This window comes from Stegostoma tigrinum, chromosome 16, assembly GCF_030684315.1.
Source record: "Stegostoma tigrinum isolate sSteTig4 chromosome 16, sSteTig4.hap1, whole genome shotgun sequence".
Taxonomy (NCBI): Eukaryota; Metazoa; Chordata; class Chondrichthyes; order Orectolobiformes; family Stegostomatidae; genus Stegostoma; species Stegostoma tigrinum.
Genome location: NC_081369.1, coordinates 16429375 through 16456218, shown reverse-complemented (window position 1 = coordinate 16456218; position 26844 = coordinate 16429375). Strand labels below are relative to the sequence as shown.

Genomic DNA, 26844 nt, shown 5'->3' with positions numbered 1-26844 from the left:
ATGTGATATTTTCTATTTTAATATCATCCGCCTGAGCTTTGTATCACCCGGCAGAAGCTGGCAATTAAGAAAATGTTCCTCCTCTCACCTTTTGGGTGGAACCCAGAAATGGCACAGAGTGTTCATGTGGGTTTCTAGAGGAGGACAAGAACGGAAGTGAATTGCTCAGGGCTATGCAATACGATGGCTTTCATTTTCAGCAAATAACAAGCTCCATTACATGTCCAAAGTAAGGAGCTTCATGTGTTGCAGCCAGCAACTGCAAAAGCCAGGGTCGGGGTACTTTCGAAACACATGACTTTACCTTTCCTAAAACTCAACAAACAGGAAGAAGTGGCCGTAGGTTCAAATGAATTCCAGATGAATACAGAACCTGCTGCTCTCTGCAGATATGTGGGATGGCATGAGGGGAAGAAAGAACAAACCTGCAGTTATGGAGGATTTTTCATTATGTCCCAAAGTACTTGAAGTACTTTTGAAGAATAGCCATTGTTGTAATGACAGGAAGACATAACAGTAATCTAAACTGCATTGTGACAAATCACCTGATAATTTACTTTGAACGATATTGGTTGAGACATAAATGTTGAACCTCGCTGCTCCTGCTCGAAACGTGACCGAGCAAATTTTTACAGAGCCCTGAAGGCATGAGGCAGGACCCTGCAATTAGACTCAGATCCAAGTAATGAAACTCGTGCAAGCTGTACAGTCAATTTCAAACACGTAGCTCACCTGGTGTTGCTGTTTAGTGTGTGGTGATCAATACAAAGTGAATAATTAAATGAGGAGTTCACAACAAATAACAACAATCCATGGATACCACGCCCAGTCAACAACTCAAAGCTTGCCATGTAGTGTCGCAAACTCAACATAGGAGCCCACTGCCTGCTACACAACTGACAGCAAACTAAAAAAACACTCCGAGATTGACACAGGGATTAATCTTCCTGTTCCCCATTTAGCAACTTGGCCTGAACATGCTGGAACAAAGTAAAATCTCTTTCAGAAATTGTCTCAGTCCCTTCCTGTACTGAGATAACAAGGTGTAGAGCTGGGTGAACACAGCAGGCCAGGCAGCATCAGAGGAGCAGGAAAGCTGACGTTTCAGGCCTCGACCCCTCCCCCCAAAACGTCGGCCTTCCTGCTACTCTGATGCTGCTTGGCCTGCTGTGTTCATCCAGCTCTACACCTCGTCATCTCAGATTCGCCAGCATTTGCAGTTCCTACTATCTCTGAAACAATTTTAACCCCTTCCTGTACTGACTTGTTAGACTCTCAGCCTTTACTTTATCTGATACAGGCTGGAGAAATAGTTGTCAAACTGGTTCAGGAGGTGAATGTCTCAGAACAATTATCCCATCAATCCTGAGCATGAAACAACATCTGTTTGGTATGGAGATGACTAGACGCTAAGTTACAGTTTTTCTATTCATGACGGCGAGAGTCCACGTCCACATTCCATCAGTCCAGTCAGGGGAGACACCACATTATTTGTCTGATTAACTTGGAACAAATTCAAGATGGCATGCTAAGTACTTTACCGTACAAAACAATGACAGAACTGTCTCACAGTGTAAACAAAAACCTGACGCAGTGCTTACAGCTGCATAAAGAACCCATTCCTCCCCCTTTGCTTTGTTTCCAGAGCAGGATAGCAGGGAGTCACTGCAGTAACCAGCATCCTGTCCAGACACGGCAGCAAGCTGCAGACATAAAAATATGCTGGAACAACAAGGTCAAAAGGGAGAAAGGCAGGAGATGGGAAAGGGGACAAAGGAGAAAACATTTGTTTTATTTAACTCAACTTCAAGGTACCCGTGCAACATTTTCCCTCTCTTTATAGAAATAACATATAGCATTAGACAATGCTGCACAGGTCCTGCTTGCAATGAACCATGGTACTTACACAAACTTCTTTCATAGAAGAGGGGACAAGCAAGAGAGAGTGAAAGTGAAAGGACAGCACAATAAAGGGCAGCACAGCAGCTCATTGCTACCTCGCAGTGGCAAGGACCCAGGTTCGATTCCAGCCTCGGGCGACTGTCTGTGCGGAGTTGGTACATTCTCCCCGTGTCTGTGTGGGTTTCCTCTGGGTGCTCCGGTTTCCTCCCACAGTCCAAAGAAGCGCAGGTTAGGTGGATTGGCCATGCTAAATTGTCCGTAGTGTTCAGGGGTGTGTAGATTACGTGGGTTACAGGGGGATGGGATGGGATGCTCAGAATGTCGGTGTGGACTTGTTGAGCTGAAGGGCCTGATTCCACACTGTAGGGATTCTATGATTCAATCTTCAAGCAACGTGGCCTTAAAACAAAATGCCTTGTGGCATTTCTTTCTAAATGGAACCAGTTCCATAGGCTAAAGATACTGTACTACTTCTCGGCAACATCCTATTTCAGAACCGTTAGATGTGGAAAGTTGATGCAGCAGAAATAAATAATTAACACACAATATGAATCTTTACAGGAAGATCCAAGGCTCAATTTCTGGTATGCTGGTTTAACCAATCACAGCTGGGATGGATAAGGAATCGAATGATTCTCATTCCCAGTCACTAGCTGGGATTCCTGGGTCGAAACAGCATCTGTGTCGAAAAGTTTTGAAGCTGAATGCTGACACAAAAGTCTCTTTAGATTAACCTCACTAATCTTTACTGAACAGAAGCTTCTTATTGTATCAATTCATGAAAACTAATCAAAATGTACTGTCTTTGCCTTTAATCCCACTCTCCACTAGCTTCTTTACAGCACATTTTCCTGAACACTTGTAGTGTACAGCTTATTCTTAATACTGTGGGGATCCAGTTGAAGATAGTGAGACATTTAACTGCCTTGTAGTTTGTATGTGAGCCAGGATTTGACTAATAAACACCGCTCAGAGCTGGGAAACAAATGAAGGAATGAATTTGCTGAAACATGCAAATGTAGGGAGAAGAAAATGACAACTATCGGCAATTGTCAGAAATCGGGAGGTATAAAGCTCTGTAGGATATTGAAGCTCTGTGCTATGGCTTTCAGCATTTCTCGCCTTTGGCAGCCTTTAGAACCAATGCTCCTTTATACAACCATACAGTGGAGACTGATGCTTAGAAACCATTTACCAATAGAGCTCCTTCCATAATATGGACACCACAAAACACAAATTAGATGCGGGATTGTGAGCTATTCTGCTATATTGTCAGGTAGCATAGAGCACCGAATGCAGGGAACTGATTGTCTTTTTGAACAACAACTTGCATTTGTACAGTTCCTTTAATACAACAGAATAGTACTGGACAGGGATACCAAATCCTCAGTGGGATGCTTAGAGATAGTAGGAACTGCCGATGCTGGAGTCCGAGATAACAAGGTGTGGAGTTGGATGAACACAGCAGGCCAAGCTGCATCACAGGAGCAGGAAAGCTGATGTTTTGGGTCTGAACATCCAGACCCAAAATGTCAGCTTCCCTGTTCCTCTGATGCTGCCTGGCCTGCTGTGTTCCTCCAGCTCCACACCTTGTTATCTCAGTGGGATGCTGCTGTTTTAGGACGAAGCTACAGTATGTATATCCATGTACGACCGAAGAACACAGAATTGCCAAAAGGGGCAACACTGACCTGCTTTGACCGTGATAAAAATGCTACATTTTGTTGCATTTTACCAGGTATTTGTGCATCACACACACTCCTAGTCTTTGCATGAGTGCTTGGTGTTTAGATTATTCTGTCTATGCTGCACCACATTGCTGGGCTGTCATAGCCACTGGGCAGAAGAGGGAGATCATGTCAATGGTAACTCATCCCACTTTATACTTCACCCTGACCAAAATTCACTCATAGGGGAAATTCTTTCTTATCATCGTTTGCCCGGGAGCTTATTCATCTCTTTAGCTGCATCTCTGCTTTCCCAGCACAAGGAATAAAGATTTCAGTCCCCCACTGATTCCAAAACAACATCCGGTTTTACTAGAGAAAAGAATAACATAGCTGAGAAAAAAAGAGCAGACAGGGAGCATTGGAGAGGACGCTGCCTAGGTCGGAGGGTCGGAGCTAGGGCGGCACGGTGGCTCAGTGGTGCGCACTGCTGCCTCACAGCGCCAAGGACCCAGGTTTGATTCCACCCTCAGGCGACGGTCTGCGTGGAGTTTGCACATTCTCCCCGTGTCTGTGTGGGTCTCCTCAGAGTGCTCCGGTTTCCTCCCACAGTGCAGGTTACGTGGATTAGCCATAGGAAAGGTAGGGTACAGGACTGGGTGGGATGGTCTTTGGAGTGTCAGAGTAAAGTTGATGGGTCAAATGGCCTACTTCAACACTGTAGGGAATTTATGATGCCATGAGGAAAGATTGAAGAGTCAGGGTCTGTTTTCTTTGGAACAGTAAAGATTGAAAAGGGACCTGATAGAGGTGCATATGATTATGAGGGATACAGTTACCAGTAGATAAGAAGGCACTATTTCCATTAGTAGAGGGATCAATAACCCAGGGGCCCTGATGTAAGGTAAGGAGTAGAGGCTAAGTGGAGAATTGAGGATAGACATTTTCACCCAGCGGGTGATGTGTAACTGGAACGCACAGCCTGAAAAAGTGGGTGAATCAGAAACTCTCGTTACATTTAAGCAGTATTTAGATATCGATTCGTGTTGCCATTGACTCCAGAGCTAAGGGCCGAAAATTGAGAAGTGGGATTGTTTAGACAGTCTGTTTTGACTCACACAGACAAGACGGGCTGAATAGCCTCTCATGCTTCAGTTGTCCACAAATAAAGAAATAACAATAAGATAGAGAAACAGTTGGAGATGCACAAGTAAGGAGAAAGCTTTCCGTACCAAGTTCACTCCTCTTCATTAACTGCGTTAATAAGTCAACAGTGAATTCTCTTTTTTAAAAAACTTACTGCAATTCAAGACTGGAGACTGATTCTGCATCTCAGTCGTTGAATCCCTTTGACATTCTGTGGTAACAGCTTAGCTCCCAGCTTGTATTACTGGCACAACAGCAGCTAAAGAGCATTTGCTTGTATGAATGCGAGCAAGGATCGTTCACACACTTCTGGTCTTGGGTTTACCTCGTGAAGGAAGGAGGGTCCACACTGTGTTACCTCCGACCTCCTGTGGTGCTGCCCATAGCAAGAACACCACGGTGGTTTGAGCGATTGTTAAATACCTTGAATTAATTGCACAGTGAGGCTTAATTGGATACTGAGGAATTTAAGCAAAACAGAATAGTGACAGATCCAAGATGTGAGCGTAATTAAAGTGTGAAGTGATCAAACATACTCAGTACTGTGAAAGAACAAAGTCATGTCGGCTCATTGGCCTCTAACAGATGATTTCAGGTTGAAAAGGATATTAAATTTAAAAAAAGCTAATGTAAATCAGAGATAGTAGGAGCTGCAGATGCTGGAGAATCTGAGATAACAAGGTGTAGAGCTGGATGAACACAGCAGGCCAAGCAGCATCAGAGGAGGAGCAGGAAGGCTGACGTTTTGGGCCTAGGCCCTTCTAGAAGTATAGAATGTAAAAGCCTAGATGTAATGACAAATCTACGGAAAACTAAGACCTTAGTTGGAACACAAGAGGAATCATATTGAATTTCTAAATAATGTGAGGCATGAATTCACCAGCATCCTGGTGCATGAAAATATAAATACAAGAAGTTGAACAATTAGATCTTGTTTCATGACAGTAATGCAGACTACAGAGGAATATAATCGCAAAATTTAACACAATAAAATGATGGGAGGGGCAGATTGAACAATTTGAACTGATGAAGAGCTTAAAATCGGGAAGCTATAGATAAAAGATTAAATGTGAGATATTTAGTACAGACAGCAGGTTAAACACTCTTCCATAATGAGCTGAGAGATTCTTTAATTCTATTGAAATTCAGGTTTCAGGAAGAAACCACAGTAGTCACCCGCTGTTTGCAAATTCACTTACCCATGCTTACCATTCTCTGCACTATATCACCCATTGGCCCCAGTGGTCAATGTCCATTTATCTGTGGTTCATGGGAACCAAAAATACGATGGAAAAATGTTCATAAAAATATTCTCTAACCAGACATTCCATATCAATTTCAAAGGCCTCAAATGGAATTTATAGCATGATAAACATAATAACAGGGCCATTAATATTATCCATCATTTATAAATTTTATGTCAAACTAACATCTTATTTTGTATGTTAACATATATAATGTTTATTTAAACAACACTACAGCCACTTTCAGAGCTGTTTACAGTGCACCAGCTGAGGTTACCATGAAGGTCCTAGCCTTTCAACATCTTGCCTCACCCGAGGGCACAGTCACCCTCAGGTTAAACCACCACCAGTTACCTCCCTCTAATGAGAGAGCAGCCCTTTGGTCTGATAAGAGATTGGAAACTTTATCTTTGATTTACCGTACAAGGCCGAGCCCATAGCTGGGCACAAGGAGTACTGTTCACATTTGTAACCATTACTCCAGTAGACTGGAGATGGAAACGGGTCAGTATAAGACCGACTGTAGTTAACAGGTTACAAAAATGAAACTTAAGGCCACATTGTAACTTCCACATACTGCACTGTGCCACCCTGAGCCAGTTCACTTAATATGAATTTGATGTTGTTCTAAGTGCACACAGTAACAGCACTAGGCATCCTAGCGTACATGATACAAAAATCAATTCACTGAATGATACTGTTTTATGGATTAAATAGGTCCCAGAGACTATTACTGCACCGGCAACATTACAAACAGGACTAAAAGCATTTTCACAAAAACAATTTAGGAATGGTGCCTACTGGCTGAAGTCTATCCCATTGATTCGTGTCACAAATTATTTTAATGATTTGTAATTTTGCCATTTGTGATGTTCACCAGGACTCCATCTCCTGCGAACGGTGGGACCCTACAGTACTTCATTGTTCCAGATTCAATTTGCACAGTCTGTGTCCACATGCAGCAAGATGGGGACAGCGTTTATACTCAGGCTGTTAAGTAACGTTTGCATCACACAAGAACCAAGTCTTGACAATCGCCAATTAAAGAGATTGGTGGTTACCATTGACCAGAAACTTAACCAGGCTAGCCACCTAAAATACTCTGGCTATGACAGCAGGTCAGAGGCTGAGAATTCTGTGGTGGGTGACTCATTTCCTAACTCCCCAAAGACTTTCCACCTCCTGCAAGACACAAATCAAAAGTGTGATGGAATATATTCCACTTGCCTGAATGAATGTGACTGCGACAGCACTGGATAAGCTCAACATCCAGGCCAGAAAAGGCTACTTAATTAGGGGTCTCATTCACTGTCTTAAATATTCACTCCCTCCACCACAGGCCACCTAGAAATTATATACAAGTTTCTTTGGCCCATAACCTGCGTCCTCTATCTTCTAGAAAGATACAGACATGAAGCACATGGCAACACCACCACCTCCAAGTAACACACCATCTTCACTTCGAAGTAGATCATCATTCCTTCATCACTTTGTCTAACTCATGGAACTCTTCCGTAACAGCATTGTTGGAATATCTAAAGTAACGCTCCACAAAAACCATTTTTCCTACACAATTGAATCTTTAAAAGTTGGACTAAAAAAATGCTCACATCCCATGAATTAATTATTAAGAAAGGACCAAATTCTGGAGTACTGTGCTAGTTCTTGTCACTCAGTTAGAAGAAAGATATTATTAAGTTGGAGAGGGCTCAGAAGAGATGGACCAGAATGTTACTGGGCATGGAAACTTTGAGTTTACAAAGAAAGGCTGGATAGGCTGGGTCTTTTTCCACTGGAGTATAGGAGGTCAAGGGGTCACTTTATAGAAGTTTATGAAATTAAAGTTTTCGCAAAAATCTGCAGCTTCTGTTGTGGGTGAGGTTGCTGACTTGCTCGCTAAGCTGGCTTGTTCTCGTTCAGATGTTTCGTCACCATGCTAGGTGACATCAGTGGAGCCTCCGATGAAGCGGTGTTATTCTACTCCGCTTGGAATTTATACTGCTCGCTCCGTTATGGTGAGTCGTGTCATTTCCGGTTTTGATATGCATGGGTTTGTATATGGGGTCCAATTCTGTATGTTTGTTATTGCATTATGGGTGGAGAACCACGCCTCTAGGGATTCCCGTGCGTGTCTATGTTTGGCTTGGAATATGGTTACCTTGTTCCAGTCAAACTGATGGCCTTCATTGTCCGAGTATACCGATATCAAGGAGAATTCGTCCTGCCGTTTTGCTGCTGTTGATGTTCACGTATTCTGATGGCTAGTTTCCTTCCTGTCTGTCCGATGTAATATTTGTGGCAGTCGTTGCATGGTATTTTGTAAACCACATTAGTTCTGTATGTTGTGGAAATGGGGTCTTTAATCCTTGTGCGTGTTTGTCATAGAGTGGCTGTGGGCCTGTTGGCCGCCATGATTCCTAGTAGCCTTGGGAGTCTAGTTGTCAGTTCCGATATGTTCTTGATGTAGGGCAGTGTCGCCAGTGTGTTAGGGCATACTGTGTCCTACTGTTGTTGTCTGTTTCGTAGGGAGCTGCGGTTAAAGTTGTGGGGATATCGTTCATAGCAAAGATTTTGTATAGGTGCTCTTCTTCTTTCTTGCATAGTTCCGGAGTGTCGCAAACACTGTTTAAACAGTGCCCGTAATGCAGCTTTGTTTGTGGACAATAGGGTGGTTGCTGTGGAAGTTGAGGATTTGGTCAGTGTGGGTTGTTTTCCTGTATACTGAGGTTCATAGTTTACAGTGTCTTTTCCCTAGGATGGGGGATTTCAAGACTGAGGGGCATATTTTTAAGGTGAGAGGAGAGAGATTTACAAATGAGGGGCTAGTTTTTTTACACAGAGGGTAGTTTGCATGTGGAATGAACTTCCTGATGGTGGATGCAGGTACAATTATACAATTTAAAAGATATTTGGATAGGTAGATGAATGGAAAAGGTTTGGAGGGATATGGGCCAAGAGCAAGCAGGTGGGATGAGTTTAGTCTGGCGTTATGTTCAGCATATGTTCAGGACTGGTTGGACCAAAAGGTTTGTTTCCATGCTGTAAGACTCTATGACTCTGTAAGAAACAGTTTGACCAAATAAATTTATTGGTACACATGGAGGATGGAAACTGACATGGGTAGACTTGGCCTTTTACATTGTTATAATTTCAGTATGAATTTCCACGTAACTACAAACAGGTAAACTGCATTCCAATATTGGACTGTTACATTACCTGGAATAGTTGCTTCAAAGAGAAAAGTGATCTTCTTAAATCAGGGCCTGTTGAATTGTACAGCTTTTCTGTGAACAAAAGTAATAAACATGAGGTTGAAGTTGCAAATCATTTTGTCATTCCAAACTGCAATTACGTCTCAATACAATATAATACAGCACAGGTACAGGCCTTGCAACAATTTCTAATCCTTGCTTAGACCCGCTACTTATTGCCCATACGCAGTTTCTATCCCTCCGTTCCCCTCCCGTTCGTGCGTCTATCAAGATATGCCTTAAATGTTGTTAATGTGCCTGCTTCCACCAGCGATGTGTTCTAGGCACCACCACACTGTGTAAAAATCGAAAACCCAAAAGTTGCAAATTTAACAAAACACTGTTCTTCCCAAAGACATTCATCCAAGTGTTGCAATTTGTACAAACTGACACGCATACTGCAAGTACTGTAGATGCAGTGGCTAATTATAGTTGTTTTAATGACTAAAACTGTGAAGAATCATCAATGCTAATCGTCCTGTTCCCCAAATTGTCCCCACTGCCACTCTGGCTCTATGGGGTTGAACTTTGCTATATGCTGGAGGTAGGTGAGAGTCAAACATTATAATTGAAGCTAGGTATAAAATAAATTGAATTAACAGGTCATATAAATCACTACTATGCAGTGGCAGCCAACAGTGCACAAGAAGGACATGTTGCACCCAAATTGGAGGGGCACCTACAGACTGGTAAGAAGGTCACTAGTGCCACTAGGAGGGGTTAAACTAGTGTGGCAGGGAGCTCAAAATCAGGCCAGCCAGTCAATGTAGTGATTGTAACAAGGTCAGCCATGTGGACCTCATAGAATGAGTTCCCTGATTGGATCTGATTAACAGCCCCAATCAGGGAGCCCTGGCTGACAGATGAAAAACCAGAGTGTTCGACATTCTGTTCATTCTGGGGGCTGGCACTGAAGAAGGTGGATCAGTGTCAAGCGTCTAGCAGTCGCCTTTGAGTTACGGTAAGCATTTCTGGCATCATGCCATTATTTAGGAAGCGTCACTCATTTCAGGGCAAGTAGCATTTGCACAGATCAAAAACAACAAGCAATTCTCCCAACAGTTCTCCCTCCTACACCAGTTGCCACTCTTCTGCTACATATATAGCTGTTCTATCTTTCTATTCTTAGCCTTACCGACACATAGCACCACGTGTAATCTCAAGATTACAACTCTGACTATTACACTGGCACAGTGGCTGGCACTGCTGCCTCACAACATCAGGAACCTGGACTCAATGCCCCCTTGGGCGGCTGTCTGTGTGGAGTTTGCACGTTCTCCCCGGTTTCTTCCAGGTGCTCCGGTTTCCTCCCACTGTCCAAAGATTTGCAGTGGTGGAGTGGCCATGCTAAATTGTAAATAGGTGGGTTAGGCATGGGAAATACAGGGTTGCAGGAATAGGGTGTGGAGTGAATGGGAGGGGGAAGGGGTTCTGGGTGGGATGCTCTTCAGAAGGTCAGTGCTGACTCGATGGGCCAAAAAGCCTGCTTCTCCACTGTAGGGATTCTATGATTCTGAAAAGCAGCCTCTGCATGAATATTGCTTGTTGAATGCATTTCAGTTATCTGGCTTCTGATGTACAATCCCCTAAATACACGCTGAAGGCCAGCAAGAGAGCACAACTCCATATACTCTGACATAACCCTTTAAAGAAACAAATTTGGACACAGTAATTACTGGCTACGTTTTCCTTTACGTCTGAAGTGTTTAAATAATAACAACTTAAGAGCACCACACAAGCGGTTTCTTCAAATAGAAAAGCTCGTTCAAAGTTGAGGCATCCAAACTATAGCTGAGGGACCTTTTGTGACTCATAAAACCCACAAGAATATAAGCCCGGGTACCTGGCTTCTACTTCCACTTTTATGATTGATGAAAAGTCATTGACCTAAAGTGTTAAACCCAGCTTATCGCCACAGATGCTGTCTGAGTTGCTGAGTGTTAATTTTAATGAGGCTGCTTTAGGGTCATCTGAAATTGAACTCTCAGTAACAGAAAAAAGACAAGAATAAATGCATCTAATTGAAATCTGGAATCAGGCCCTCTCTGTTCTCAACAAAACTCTGAGGGTCACACAAAGCTGCAAACAGGTGTAATCTACAGGGCCTACTTCAAACCACTCAGAGAGGGGTGTTGTGGAATTTCATGACAATTGGAAGCCATTTGGTCCATCAGTCCTGTGCTACAGAAGAGTTGTGAGGTAGGCACATTCAATTCTGCCCTACAATGGGGCTTATTGCAAGGTTTATAATCAATTGCTCAGAATAGTTTAGGGGAAACTGGGAGAAGGAGTTCAAAGGTTACGGGAAGAGAAGGGAGGATGTGAAAGGAGATCATGGGTAGACTGCACATCGGGAGAGTTGCAGGTGGCTGTATTATTGAGCTGCACAGATTCTGCAGGGAACTCCATGAGGAGTCAAGAGCAGTTGAATGACTCTGTGCTATGGAACTCAATCAGGAGGTCTATGAATTAGTACACAGCTGAGTGCTGGAGTCAGAAATCAGAAGTTCTGTCGAGCTGAGAAAGTGCGAAGGCCCAATGGCTGCGTGTCAGGGGAACCCATGAGATAGTTGGGAGAAACCTGAAAAACGTTTACACTTCATGGCAGCTGAGAGAGTAGACTTTGAAAAGCTCACTAGCAGCGTTTGCTCGATCCAACAGGGCAAGATTGGAATGCAGGGGAAAATGTCAGGGCAGGCCCGGCTAAACCCAGGGCAGGACTTGAGGTGAAATCACATCTCATTTCCAGAATGTTTTCCAACCTCATGTAAGATTGCAGCCATTGTTCAGCACTATTGAAATCCTAACCTATACTTCTATCACCTCAAGCATGGGTTTCCCCAATAATCTCATGAGCTCCAGTCTAACTGTGAACTCTTAGTCTCTCGCACCTTGGTCCTTGCTCAGTTACTACTGATTCCATTAACCACAAAGATAAAGCATCATCTTTAATACAAATCCCTCCATAGCTGTGCAAATTATTCTCCTGAACTACAACGGTTCTACTTCTCTCTTTGAAAATTACTACTGCTCACTTCCATTGTTGATCCCACCCTTTGGAGTTCCCTTCCAAAGCCTTTGATACTTGCCTGCCCAAAGCCTCTTAAAAACCTCTGTCTGACTGCACCACTATCTTCGTTCCTCTTCTCCTTCCTGCCTGGAGGAGAGCTTCTCTCCGACAGTCTCAACTTAAAAATTCTTCATTTTATGCAAACACCTCAGTAGAACTTAGAGAAACCCTGGGAACAAGAAGTATGTGCTTGACCCTCAGTGTGTCACACCATGTGCAGGTCTGTGTCAGAACACATTGCTGGATGCAAGATCTATAGCCTTTGTGTGACATGGAAATATTCAGAGAAGGGGAGGACAGTGTGAACAGAGTAGTGGAGTCGGCCTCATTAGGGACATTTAAGCGGCTATTACATAGGCATATGGATGATAGTATGAGGTAGGGGTGAAGGTTAGATAGACCTTAGGTTTAGGGTAAAAGTTCAGCACAACATCGTGGGCAAAAGGGCCTGTGTTATACTGAACTGTACTGTTCTATGTTCGATGTTCTAAATTCAACTGTGGCAAAGCTACCACAGGTGACCTGCTGGGATGTCACCGGCAACAGTAATGGCCTCAGAAACAATGCATTCATTTTGGTAACTTTCAACCGTCTAAATCAAGCAACAAATCCATCATTGCGCACTGTGCTGGTTTTGCTGACTGATGGTCTATAACTGCAAGTAGCAGACAGAAAGATGATGCAGTAAAGTTGAAGCCAACCCAAAGGTGCTGGATCAAATTGGACTGCTCTAATGAACAAAGCTAACACGTAAATGCATCTTTCTACAGTTTTCAATGGAATAGCAGTAACAGCCTAAATAGCCATTGCAAACAAGAACTGTTGGAGATCACAGGGGATCAGGCAGCACCCATGGAGAGACAGCAAGCTAACATTTCAGGGCTACATGACTCTTCACCAGAGGTGAAACAAAGTGTGGAGGTGACAGCATTTATGCTTATAGTTTGGGGGGGTGGGGTGTTGTGGGTGTAGGGTGCTGATGGAGAAAAAATGTTGATGGTTTAGATTAAGTGATTACAATGTGAGAATGGCAGAACCATGGTGTGTCTACCTGCCAGACTGGACAGGACAGATAGTCTCACTGGAGTGGAGGGGGGAGGGGAGAGACAACATGGTAACATAATGTAACTGCTAAAGCTAAAAGGGAAGAATTGTGAGTTGGTTCACAATTTGAAGATGTTGAACTCAATATTAATATTGAACTTAACATTTATAATACTTAATTTCTTCCCTTTGTTTTAGCTTTACTTGTTAAATTCTCTGTCACCATGTCCCCTCTCCCCTCACCCCCTCGCCCCCCAACCACTGGGAAAGTATGTCCTTTCCAGTCTGGCAGGTACACACACACCATTGTTCCACCAATGCTGCAGTCAGAGAGAACACAGTGTGGAGCTGGAGGGACACAGGCCAGACAGCATCAGAGGAGCAGGAAAACCGACATTTTAGGTCAGGACCCTTCTTCAGAAATGGGATTCTGCCATTCTCACATTCCGATCACTTAATCTAAACCATCAACATCTTTTCTTGGTCACCTCCCCCTAACATCCACTAGCCCCACAACACTTCCTGCCCCTCTCCCCCTCTGCAAACCACTGCATAAATCCTGTTCCTTCCACACTTCATGTCAGCTCTGATGAGAAGTCATCTCATTGCAAAATGTTAGCTTCTCTCTCTCTCCATGGATGCTGCGTGACATGCCGTGATCTCCAGCTTATTTTTTGTTTTCAGTACAGATTCCAGCATCTGCAGTAATTTGCTCCATCCTAAATATGCACACTGGTAAATGCTAAACTAAACTAAAGATTTCCCACTACCATTTAAAGTTTCCAGTGGCATTATTCCAGTGTCTTAGATTCTAGTGAAAAAAATAAACAATGAGCTATCTCATATAACCTCCCCAAGCCAAGAATTTTATAATAAGGTGAACTGTTGACTTGAATGAACAGTTAGTCGCAAAAACACATAACTCTGCAAAATATTCTGGATTCAAGATCACTTCTGCAATCAGGAAGAGGAGGACCCGGTAGGGAAAGCAAAATCTCAAAGTGTTGTAAACGCCCAGCAGGCCTGCCAGCATCTACAGAGAGAAAGAACCATTTTGAGTCCACTGACCCTTTGTCAGAACAGAATATAGCTGCAAAAGGTTGGCATTTATGCTGAAGACAGGATTAGAGTAGGGGGAGGCAATGCCCTGTGAAAGAAAGACGCAGCGAGGTGGACAGACAGAGATAGCCCATTCCTGGAGAAGGGTCCCAACCCGAAACGTCAGCCTTCCTGCTCCTCTGATGCTGCCTGGCCTGCCTTGTTCATCCAGCTCTACACCATGTTATCTCTGGAGAATAAAGGGATAGGCAAAGAGTCAAGGTGAGAGAGAACTATCTACTGGGCTGACCACCCATGAAATGTGTAAATGGTTGAAAATGGATTGGCTGTGCTGGGAGCAACCAACGCAAAACAGGGATAGTAACAACTGCCGAGGCTTGAGTCAAAGAATACACAAAGATGTTCTAAAGAAGGGTCCTGACCCAAAACGTCAGCTTTCCTGCTCCTCTGATGCTGCCTGGCCTGCTGTGTTCATCCAGCTCCACACTGTGTTATCAATGTAAAACAGGACCTTGGGGTGTGGGGTTAGGTAATGAACATGGAAGGGATTCACATTCTAAACAGTCTCAATCCTGCGTCCCGAAGCTGTCAGGTACATAGCTGGAAGAGGAATTGCCGTTTGCCTAGTTTGTGTAGGAGTCTCACTCGGGCACTGCAGCAGGCCTGAGTCTGGAATGTTGGCATGAGAACACAGGCGGCATTTTAAAGTGGGAGGGAGCAGGAAGGGTGGGGTCATTTCTTATGGTTAGAGGGTAAGTGTTCGACAAAGCAGTCACCATCTATATCCCATCTCCCCAGGGCATAGGAGAGCGTATTGTGAAGACAGGTAGGGGTTGGGGGAGGGTACTGTCTAAGGACAATAAGAGGCTGTGAAATATGTTTTTTTAAAATTCCAATTGATGCATTGCTCTCATTATTCATAAAGCCCAAATCATAGGCGAATATATAACTAAGTGTGACTTCCTGTGGCTAATGTACAGTGGGCCCGCACTTTGTTATCCCTGTGTACACATTGTTGCTGTGCTGCTACTCACGCTCGCGACTGGATGCAACACCCCACAGGGAAACTAGCAGCAGTTTTAATAGCATCTTCCTCTCATTAGTGAGAAACTCTTGCTCTGACAATGAGTAAAAGTGACTTCCTCACACATAATGGCTCAGAAATCGCAATTACCATATGTGTCAATGGATGAAATAAAAAGGCGATGATGGAGAGGCTTCAATCCAATTACAACGCCGAACAAAGTTGCTAAAACTAGGTTATTTGTTACCATCAGTTAATCTGCGAATTCACACTGAGTTTAAAACCTCTGCAGGGACTTTGCAGGAGCAATGTTCAGTGGGTATCTTGCTGTATCGCCAACGTATCACAAAGCCTTCAATGAGGCATGAACAAATCTGACAGTCTCACTGCAGCTCTGTTGCATTGTTTTGTTCAGAGGTCAGGTAAGATGTTGTGTTTGCTTATGATGCAGAGTATTCACTTGGAGGACAATGCTTGCATTACAGAAGGGCTCTCCCAGCGTTCGCAGCCTCTTGGCTGTGTGCTCAGTTATAGAGTGTACAACCTCCCCAACCCCAGCCAGAGGTGAGTCTCTAGCACATTGAGAACCCTTTTCGTGCTAGCTTTAGATATAGAGCTGTGCACGTCCTTATAAGGCAAATTCACTAACCGAGATCATTGCAACATTAGCATGGACTGTACTTCAAGAAAGCAAACAACACATTCCTACATATGCTGCCAGGCATAATCTTGCCATCTGGATAATTTACAGTATAAACAGCTCGTTGATTATGATGCCACAGTGCCCAGTTTGGACAAATTGGTACTTTAGCATAGTGCTATTAAGGCTGAGGTGTCTTTTTTGCATTCCCTCTTCTACACACCTCCCCCCCACCCCCCCAGCCCCTGTAGTAAGTATACAAATTATTTAGTCTGGGAAGCTGTAGCACAGCTCTGCGGGCAATGGGATTGCACTAGTCCCCTTCTTCAAGCCTACTGCTCCATAAGTGTCCAACTCTCAAACAAAAAGAGCACTTGGAACATGTCCCCCTGACATTTTCACCAAAGTAGTATCAGACAAAATCTCATCGAGTCCACAATAGGAATGAGTAAGTTAAATGACCAAAGGACTAGTGAAAGAGGTAGGTTTTAAGAGAAGAGATGGACAAGTATTGGAGGGGTTTAAGGAGGGAATTCCAGAGGTTCGAGCCGAGGTCAGTACTGCAGCAGCACAGGCAGAGAGGTTATGAGGCTGGAGGATGTTACAGAAATGGGAAGGGAAAGGGCCATACAGAGATCTGGAAACAAACAAGCAATATTTAAAATTAATTTAAACATAAGACCAGTAGTTTTAGAAGGCAATTTGCACAAGAATTGGTGGGGAGGAGGGGGGAGAACTGGCAAGGACAACACCAGAAAAAAAATTGCTCATCTTCACGATGTGAGGCTTGTGCTGTAAAGCATTTGGAGATGAGTGAAATACCCAGGAGTACTTCCTAATGGCCATGTGACAATGTTTAATTCCTGAAGTTGACTTCATGACCCCTGCAATAACTCACGGCAACTGTGACGTGGAGGTGCTGGTGTTGGACTGGGGTGGACAAAGTCAGAGGTCACACGACACTAGGTTATAGTCCAATAGGTTTCTTTGAAACCACAAGCTTTTGGAGCACAGCCCCGTCCGTCAGACGCAGTGAGTTAGAGGCACATAAAACAGAGTTTATAGGCAGAGAGACCAAGGGCTGAGAGAGCAAAAGATCAAACACCTGGTGTGAGTGGAGCATCAGGTGATAAGTCTCTGTTGGTGACCAAGAGTGTTAGACGGTGAGTAAAGTGTCAACAGCTGAATAACCAGCAAAAAGATGACCTATAATCCAATTAAACAGAGAGATAATTACAAAAAATTAAAATAAGGTGGTGCTGGAGACAAACTAAATGACTGGAATAACATGATAGGTATAAGAGTCACATGCCGAGGGTCTAACCAAAGTAATAAGTAATTCAAAACTGTACAAACTAATTAAGGTAATGAAATCGTAACAATTTGTCAAAATCATGGTGTCAAAACAGGACAGTGAGGAAGATTTTACGGATACAGAACAGTGTGGTGGGGTCACATGTAGCGCAACATGAACCCAACATCACAGTTGAGGCCGTTTTCATGGGTATGGAACTTGGCTATCAGTTTCTGCTCAGTGACTCTGCATTGTTACGTATCTTGAAGTCTGCCTTGGAAGACATTTACTCGAAGATCAGAGGTGGCTATTCAGCTGTCGACACTTTACTCACCACTGCCTGGTCACCTGCAGAGACTTACTACATGGCACTGTACTCACACCAGGTGTATGATCTTTTGATCTCTTCTCAGCCTGTAAATTCTGGATTTGTGTGCTCCACTCTCTACAGGCTACACGCTGAAAGCTTGTGTTTCCAAATAAACCTGTTGGACTATAACCTGGTGTCATGTGATTTCTGACTAAATGGCAATTATTGGCAGCTTTCTGTTACTACTCAGCTCTCCATAGTACAAAGCTGCAGTTTACAGAGACAACACAATTCTCTAATCATTTCCACTTTTATTTGTGAAAAACACCACGCCATATATATCTTAGAAACATCTGTCCCTTGAAAGAGAGTTTATAGAACAAAAAATAAGGAGAATCAAATCAATAATTTCAAGGAATGGGCCTTCCAAAGATAAATAGAAAATAAATAAATTGTCTTTTATTTCCTGTTGATAAAATTCACCAAATGTAGAAACAAATGAAATTAATTGGGTTTCTAATTATTCGGCGAAGTGGTCACATAGAGCCATAAATAACATCTCTGTCTTTGGGCCCAAAGCTCTAAGTTCAAGTCAAAATCTTGACGGGCATCCTGGAAGCGTGTTTGTAAGCTAGTCAAACAAGTTGAGTATCTAAATGTAAATCTGTACACCAGTGGCAGGGAGAGATTCTTGGTCACCATGAAATGGAAAGAAAATTGGAGCCACTATCATCACCATTCATAGCTCAAGAATACAAAATGATTGTGAAAGGTCATGTTGCCCTAGAAACTCGGCCTGCTTGGAAGGTCAGTTGGCTTGATGGCCAGTGTGGAACAGATTGGTGCCATTGGCATGGGATTGGATCCCAGCTGCCATTGCAGTGGATTTGAGATCTGTTTGTTTGCTTTACCTGTGGCAGTGATTGGGCCATTGCGGGTCACAGCCATCTTCTGGGCAGAGACCTGAACGATTATTTCATTTCAAAACGTGAAGCAAGTTACATGGGAACACCACCATCTTGAGTCCCCCTGACTTGGAAACGTGTTGCTGTTCCTCCACAGTTGCTGAGTCAACATCCTGGAAGTCCCTCCCTCAGGGCATTGTGTGTCTACCTCCAGCACAAGGACTGTAGTGGTTCCAGAAGTCAGCTGACCACTGCCTTCTCAACAGCAACTAAGGGGCAAGCCATAAATGCTGGTACAGCGAGTGACATTAGAGAATTAGAGAAAATTGTGAATTAGAGAAAAAACAGAATTAACTTCACAACAGAAGGTTAGCCGAGCTGGTCCTTCAAAAGATGAACAAAAACAAATTTTTTTGAATTAAGTTTTCTTCACTAACCAGCATTTGTGAATGGCAGTGTGTAAGCAAATGTCATTTTGGACTCAGAACAGTTTGTTCCTTAAACGGTTAGAAATAAATTTCTGCTTCAAAACATCCAGCTCTATACAAAATCCAACTAAAACATGGAGACAAATCTTCAGACCAGTTCATAAGCACATGCTCGAAGCACATCTCAGTCAGAGTGCTGCTACCAACATACCTTTCTCTTGTGCTTTGGCAGCGCTCTGACCTCCAATCACACCCTTTGAGCGTAAAGTATAAATTGATCAGTACACAAGAATACCATGACCATATGCTTACCATTTTGTCATAACTTACACAGCCCTCCCATACTATATTCCCCAACCCCAGAACATTCTCAAATATATTCATAATACATTAAACGTCAATAAAGCGTAAAACTGTTAAATTTTCCCTTCAACTCTAACAATTCCAAGTAAGAACAGTAAAGGATAATTTTCTGAATTATTTTCAGATGAGAAAGAGTTACTAAAAGTGAAGAATCCTGTTTGCGAATTGCAAGCTACAATAAAGCTGAGTCCTGTAAAAGTTATAAATTGTCTTTCACAGAAGCCTCCCACAGGAAAAGTCATGATCTTGGCATGTATACAGCACTTTCCACACAGTGCCATACCTTCAGAACTGGGCCAATTAAAATAGCTTTCCAAAATATTTATTTGCGTAAATAACAAAAAATATTAACCCACAAGCTAGCATTCTCTACCACTCGGAACAAACGTATGTTCCCTTCCTCCCCACCTCCAAATCAAGCCAACTTTTCCCATGCAACATTGACAATGAATAGCTCCTGTACTGCGGAAGTGGAAAATAGTGTTATCTTCGGATAAATAATCCCTCTACAAATTGCAAATTTATTAAAAACTTAAACTGCAACCAACTAAAAAGATCACGGCATTTTTGTAGTTCTTTACAAAGACTTCAGTGTTTTCAAGTCCTCTTTTGGAGCTAAAATCTGGATTTAATTTTATGCAACAATTTGTAAATATACATGATTGCAGATTCTTCTCTGGTGTGGATGCTAGACTTCAGATAAAAGGCTATGAAAGCGTCTAATGACAGGGTCGATAACTGAGTCAGTTTATCAAGCATTAGACAATGCTGAACACAAGTGATCAACATAGTTAACAACATTAAAATGCTATGAACATAGTCCTTTAATTTTATTTAGGATACAAATTCTTCCTGGGCTACTGAGTTGAGACCACCCAGACACTACACAGCAAAAAAAAACAGGTAAACATATTTGGGGCTCTTGTGGCACAGTGGTAGTGCCCCTAACTCTGTGTCAGGAGGCCCTGGGTCAAGATGCACCTGTTCCAGAGGTATGTCACAACATGTCTGAACAGGTAACTTTAAGTGTCAAGTATGCAAATATGCTCACAGCAACGTTAACATCAAAATAATATTGGCTCAGTGGTTATGTACATTGTGTGGTGTGGTGTTGAGTTATGCCAGCCAGGAATAACTAACATTCAATTAGTGGGCTTAATAGACCAAATGACCTTTTCCCCAATGCGTGCTTTCTTTGTTTGCTGATGTAACATCCACCACAAGCAGTAAATATAACCTCTGACACGACCAACTAGCAATTTAGCACAATGCCCCACCTCCTAACATCAAACTCACAGTTATCAGTGTTTGAAATGCACCGGACAGCATCAACTTAATTCAAATATTCTGTTTATAAACTGACTGACCCTTAAGCCGAGGTCTGCTTCCACTCAGAATGCCTTACTGGGGCTAGCTGTAAACTTGACTCACTGAAATTCAATGCCCAGTTACTTTGGAACCCAAAACACAAAAAAAAATCTGGCAGCACACCATTGTTCCAGATATGAAATTAAAACATGCAGCACATGGCTATTCCCAATGGAATAATATTTGGAATCAATGCAGTGTAGGAATGAAAGCTTCATCCAGGAAAGTACAGCTTCTCATCAGAGGTCTAAATAAATGTAAACATCAGGAACATATTTATGGAGGCTGGCCTAAGAACAGTATTCCCTTAATTCAGAGGGTATCACTGCCAGAATTGTTCTTCTGCCATACTTTATTTGATGTAAAGCAAGAAGAAAACTGGGACATATTAATTAATTCGTTACCAAGTTAAAACTTCTGAAAAGGAAAAGCAATCAGGTGAAAAAACATCCCAAGCCACATATTGATTGTACAGATGCAAATACACACCCCTGCCACCATCTTCTTCCACGGAACATGGACAGGAAACAAGCAAAAATAATTACGTTTTACTATACTAGCAATCCAGAGGCTTCAAATTCTCTTCAAATCCCATTATGGCCGTTTGAGAAGTGAAATACAGTCTCAAAAGAAAAACTGGCAATACCATTACTCTAACCTTTGGCAGTAAGAGAGACCAAACTAGTGGACACCAAAATCCCATGCAGATTGACGAATGTCCTTCAAGAAAGAACACCTACTATTCTGATGCAGTCTCACACCAGTGTGGAGAAACTTCAAGGGCCTTCCAAGAGATACTCAATAAATGCCGCCATGCCAAAATTGTTGTATTTGTACCTCACTCAAGCCTATGGAGAATCACGTGAGTGCCATGCGACCCCGTAAAAATTGCAGGGGTAGGCCACTCCAGTTCTCAAGCCTACTCAGCCGTTTAATAAGATCATGACTGATCTGACTGGAACCTCAAAACCACATTCCCATCTAAACTGGGTAATGTTTTGCCCTCATTACTTACCAGGAATCTAACCACCCACTGTGTGAAAAATACCCACCGCCTTTTGAGGATGAGAGCTGCAAAGTCTCATGGCCCTCTGTGAAATTAAAAGAAAACCTCATTTTTATTTTAAATGGATGCCCCCTTATGTTTTTAAACAGTGACTCTGAGTGCTAGATTGTTCCATTTTGATCTCTAAAGATGTATTGATCAAGCTGGCATAGTATTTGAACACATTCAGTTTTACCGGCTGACATTCTGGGACTCCACGAGTTATGCAGATGTTCCAAGCATTGCTGACGCACTGACCAATGCTGCAATATTGGGACAAAATTGACTGTCAAAGTTCCAGGTTAGTGCTGAGCCTGAAGTACAGCTCACAGAGAAACCCAAAACTTCCTCGGCAGAAAATCCTGTACATGACCTTGCATGAAAGATAAATGTTACGCCTGCTTCTTTCAGCTCTGCTCTGTTCTCCACACTACCGAAGCTACGTGTCTGTGCGTTTCATAGAAGCACTGGGCCTTGAAAACTTGATTAAGAATTCATTAAATGAACAATGCTTCAGGATTTCTTTCCAGTGAAGCATCTATTAGGGTACATGCGTGTTTCTAAAAGATGTGTTAAATTGTCAAGACAAAGCAAGCATCAATCACGCACATCTGTCTGAAGGGCCTAATGCAGGATGTAAAAGTCATGAACTTGGAACTCATCACAGTTTGAGGTTGACAGCTTGGAAAGATTGGCCAGATGAACACAGCTAATTGCCTTATGTTCTAAAGTACAAAGTAAAAGAAACCTGTAAAAAACTTTCAGCCAAACCGTAACCCCTCCCCCACCCAAAGTAACAGTGCTGCTGATGACTACACAAAACAGCTGAAGAAATAAAGTGACATGGAACTTAACAAAATTGAGAACATTGGCGAAACAAAAGCAGATATTATAGAACAAGGCGCTGAGCCAGCGAACTTCTGTTACAACAACTTACGACCACACCTGAGTGAGGCATTGTCTACAGCTGAGTTTGGGAAACCAGGCATCTACCTGCTTTGATAGACACACTGAAATCAAGGAGAACAATTTCAACCAACTTTCACTCTTAACTATCAACTATCTAATGAACTTATTTTCAGTTGCACAGCTGTTTGATCTTTCTTTTTCAAGTTCTATTGAGTAACATGAAGAATCACACATGGTAAGTTTTCCAAACAAAAACTAAGATAACATGATAATAGATTAATTATCTTAGAGCAATGTTTAAACTAGACAATGAAAGTAGGTTGCACCAATGTAATTTCAGTGTTATCTGCATTAATAGCTGTTTGTCTGTGTTGTCTGTACCTCAGACAATTTCAGCCACACTCCAGAGGCTTGGCATAATCCCAGCTGCCACTCAGTCCAATGCCAAGGGAGGTACCACTTGCCAGAGGAGAGCATGTAGCAAGCCTACAAATTCTGTTGATGCAAAAGAACCCACAGCACTATCAAAAGTATCCTGATCAATATATATGCGCCGACAACACCACCAAAACAGATAATCTAATAATTCATCCCATCAGCCATTTGTCATTCATACATTTGCCAGGGTATATGTCAATGCCACATGTGCCTAAACAATAGTGACTACACTACAAAAGTAGTTCCGTGTCTGAAATAGTAGGGATATCCTGAACGCGTGAAATTAACAATACAAATCCTTTCAATAATATTAATTCCAGACAATTTCCTGGCTGTAATGCTGAATACAGATATCTCCTCCAGTGTTACTAAGTTACAGGCATCTGACAACATGAAAAACTGTCCATGTCGGTCCCACCCAGAGAAAGCAGGAAAATCTAATACATCCTATTATTGCATGGACAGATTCCTCTGAATCATCAGCAAAATGATGAGAGAAGTCGGCAATACTGCAGTCAAAGCAAAATCAATCTGTATGTTTTGGTTCTGCTATTGAATTGCTCCGGACTTGCTCTTGACTATTCTAGGCGCGATAAAGGTAGTCACCATAGTCCCAAAGGATCATAGAGAGGGGCTAGTGGTGGCAGTTTAACCGGAGGGTCACCATGCCTCAGGCGAGGGGAGATGTTGAGAGGGTGGTGGGTGCCTGAAATGCGTTGCCAGCGGAAGTGGTAGAGGCAGGCATGATTGCGTCATTTAAGATGTATCTAGACAGATTCATGAATGGTCAGGGAGCAGAGGGACACAGATCCTTGGAAAATAGGCGACAGGTTTAGATCAAGGATCTGGATTGGCACAGGCTTGGAGGGCCGAAGGGCCGTTCCTGTGCTGAAATTTTCTTTGTTCTTTGTTCTTGAGATGGAGAGTTCTTCATGGTAACCTTAGCCAATGTGGGAACTGAACCCACCCCATTGACAGACCTACAACTGGAACAGCATGGGTGAGGTGAGAGTAGTTGGCTTGAACTGCATTGGATTGTATCTGACACCAAAACAGAAGTCACTGGGAAGCCCCCACTGCCAGGAATTGCACAGGCACAAACACCTCGATAACTAAAGAGCACAGCATTCATGGTTCAAACTCTGAAATTTCACACACACCAAACTTGGCAGGGAGAGGAAGATGTTCTGAATTATATTTCTATTCAGATCTTTGAACCTGTTGTTTTCTTTTTCAAGAAAAGCAACCAGTGATGAGAATGACCCCATTATGATGTGTGCCAGACAGCTACAACATGGATCAGCAAATTATTAGTTCAACTCTAGATTCCCTTGGGGCCGGTTCCTGGGCCCAGCTCGCTGATCTATGGGGAGGGGCCATGCCAGATGCTAGGCACTTTCCTGTAGACTTAGAAGTAGGAACTGCAGATGCTGGAGAATCTGAGATAACAAGGTGTAGAGCTGGATGAACACAGCAGGCTAAGCAGCACCAGAGGAGCAGGAAGGCTGATGTTTCGGAAATGTCAACCTTCCTGCTCCCCTGATGCTGCTTGGCCCGCTGTGTTCATCCACGTCTACACTGTGGGTGTTTTTGACTGTTGTCAGTGATGTGTTTTGAGGCTACTTTCTTCTTAGGACTAAATAAGGATCTTCAACTCTTTATGTATGGCAACGCACCTTTACTTACATCTGTGCACAGAAACATTCTGAAAAACAGATTCCTGCTTGCAGCATCAGAGACCTCTCCCTTCACGTACCTCATTCTAGACAGGTCCCTTCTGTCTCACCGATATCAGAGTCAGGAGCTGAATCTGCCTTTTGTTTTTTGCAGAATGCAGGTCACACTGAGATTGTCAGAGGGATTATTGCTGTGAGGCCCAGTGAGGTTTCTCTCGCTGTAATTTACTAACTCTGTCTCAGTAACGACCTGGTTCACTTATGGGGCAGCTTCACGTCCAATTCTATCCTGACCTTACCAGGCGCCATTCCTGGAACAATTCATCACTTAGCAGATACCGATCAAAAGACCAACATCCCTGGCAGCCACACCATCTTGAAAAGGCAGTCGTGCACCAGATGAGGTTTCATGACAATTGGACAATAAAACTTGCAGGTTTTCATTGGGAGAGGGGATTATTGGGAAGACAATTATACACACACATACACTGTGACAAATTCTCTTCTGAAAAGAACAATCGTTACCTCAAAATAGATCCTTAAAAGAACTGATAAGCTTTAACTTTTCAGTCATTGTACTCTGCCTACTATGCGAAGCAATGGCTGAGCTAGGTGAGAGTAAGCAAATGTCACTGATAAGAAGGAAGGTGTAGGGTTGGTAGATCTTCATAGCTTCGCTGATGCAGACTGCATGGCAGCGCATAAGGGAGAGGTCTGTTGTTGGATCATAGACTGTCCTTACATGGGAAACATATTACCATCGTTCTTCAGAGCAGCAAGAATGGTAACATGTACAAACTTGTTACAAACAAAATCCTGACCAATTAGCAGTAAGATCCCACCTATTTCCCACCCCTTCCTATATCTCTTCCACCTGTCCCAATCTTCCCGATGGTGTACAGAATATGTTGCCTGAAACATTAAAGCCATTAAGTTCTTTGAAGTAATTTTGTTCAGAGTAAAAATTTACATGTAAAATTGTCCCACTCAACATTACTGTAGCAGATTAGTGAAACCATTGTGCTTCATACCAATGGTGTAGTTACAGTGTAATTGCTATCTGAATGTGGAATCAGAGCTGTGGAAGAAATTGGCTCATTTTGTACCACTGTTGCTAAGATGTAGCTGTGCTGTTCCTTCAGTAATGCATTGTTAGTTGAGCTTCTGAACAATCTGTGTTCTACGTCTCCTAATGTAGATCTGAAACACAGACTAGATCTGTTGAAGTTTGATGAATACAGCATAAGTTTGGAGCATGAAACGTTAAGGTTATTTCAGTGATGTTAACATTGTTGTAACAACTGGCTTCTTGGAGCCTTTCTCCAGCACAAAAATGTGGATTTGTAGATTTCATGAAACATTTTAATAGCTGTTGTGTAAAATGTCATGTGTCTGCACACAACATGAAGAATTATGGGTGGCACGGTGGCTCTATGGTTAGCACCGCTGCCTTACAGCACCAGGGACCTGGGTTCGATTCCACCCTCAGGTGACTATCTGTGTGGAGTTTGCATATTCACCCTGTATCTGCATCGGTTTCCTCCCAAAGATATGCAGGTTAGGGTGGATTGGTCATGGGAAATGTAGGGTGATAGGGTAGGTAGCCCAGTCTGGGGGGTTGCTCTTTGGAGGGTCAGTGCGGACTTGATGGGCCAAATGGCCTGCTTCCACTCTGTGTGGGTCTATCAGTACTGTGAATGCACGCTATTTTACACTGAATATCTATCTCAATGCAGGCACTTTTAGTATTCTTGTCACAAATATTTAAAGTGTGGGAGATTGAAATAATCGGTTTGCGATTAAGAATAGGAAAAATCAACTACTTACATTCAGTTAAATTTATTCATCAATGGGTCTTCCAGTTTACACAGGCTCTAGTGTTTCCTCTGAAGAAATAACTCTTTCCCTGTTTCCCCATGACATCTAGCTTGTGGTACTACACATTGTACGAGATGTAATGGGTCAAAAAGCTCTGGCAGTGCTGCAAATTAAACTGCTGGGTATTATTGTGCAGCATATTACACACTGGGGATGTGACATTTGATGCAATAACATAACTAA

General features: G+C 42.8%; 1 protein-coding gene across 3 annotated transcripts in view; it reads right to left on the bottom strand.

Annotated features, from left to right (window-relative positions):
* fhod1 (formin homology 2 domain containing 1) overlaps positions 1–26844 on the bottom strand; it is a 297281-nt gene that overhangs the window by 169412 nt on the left and 101025 nt on the right. For all 3 annotated transcript variants that reach the window (XM_048546635.2, XM_048546636.2, XM_048546637.2), the window contains exon 4: positions 9176–9243. In XM_048546635.2, the coding sequence (XP_048402592.1) occupies positions 9176–9243 (68 nt within the window). The remainder of the gene's footprint in view (positions 1–9175; positions 9244–26844) is intronic.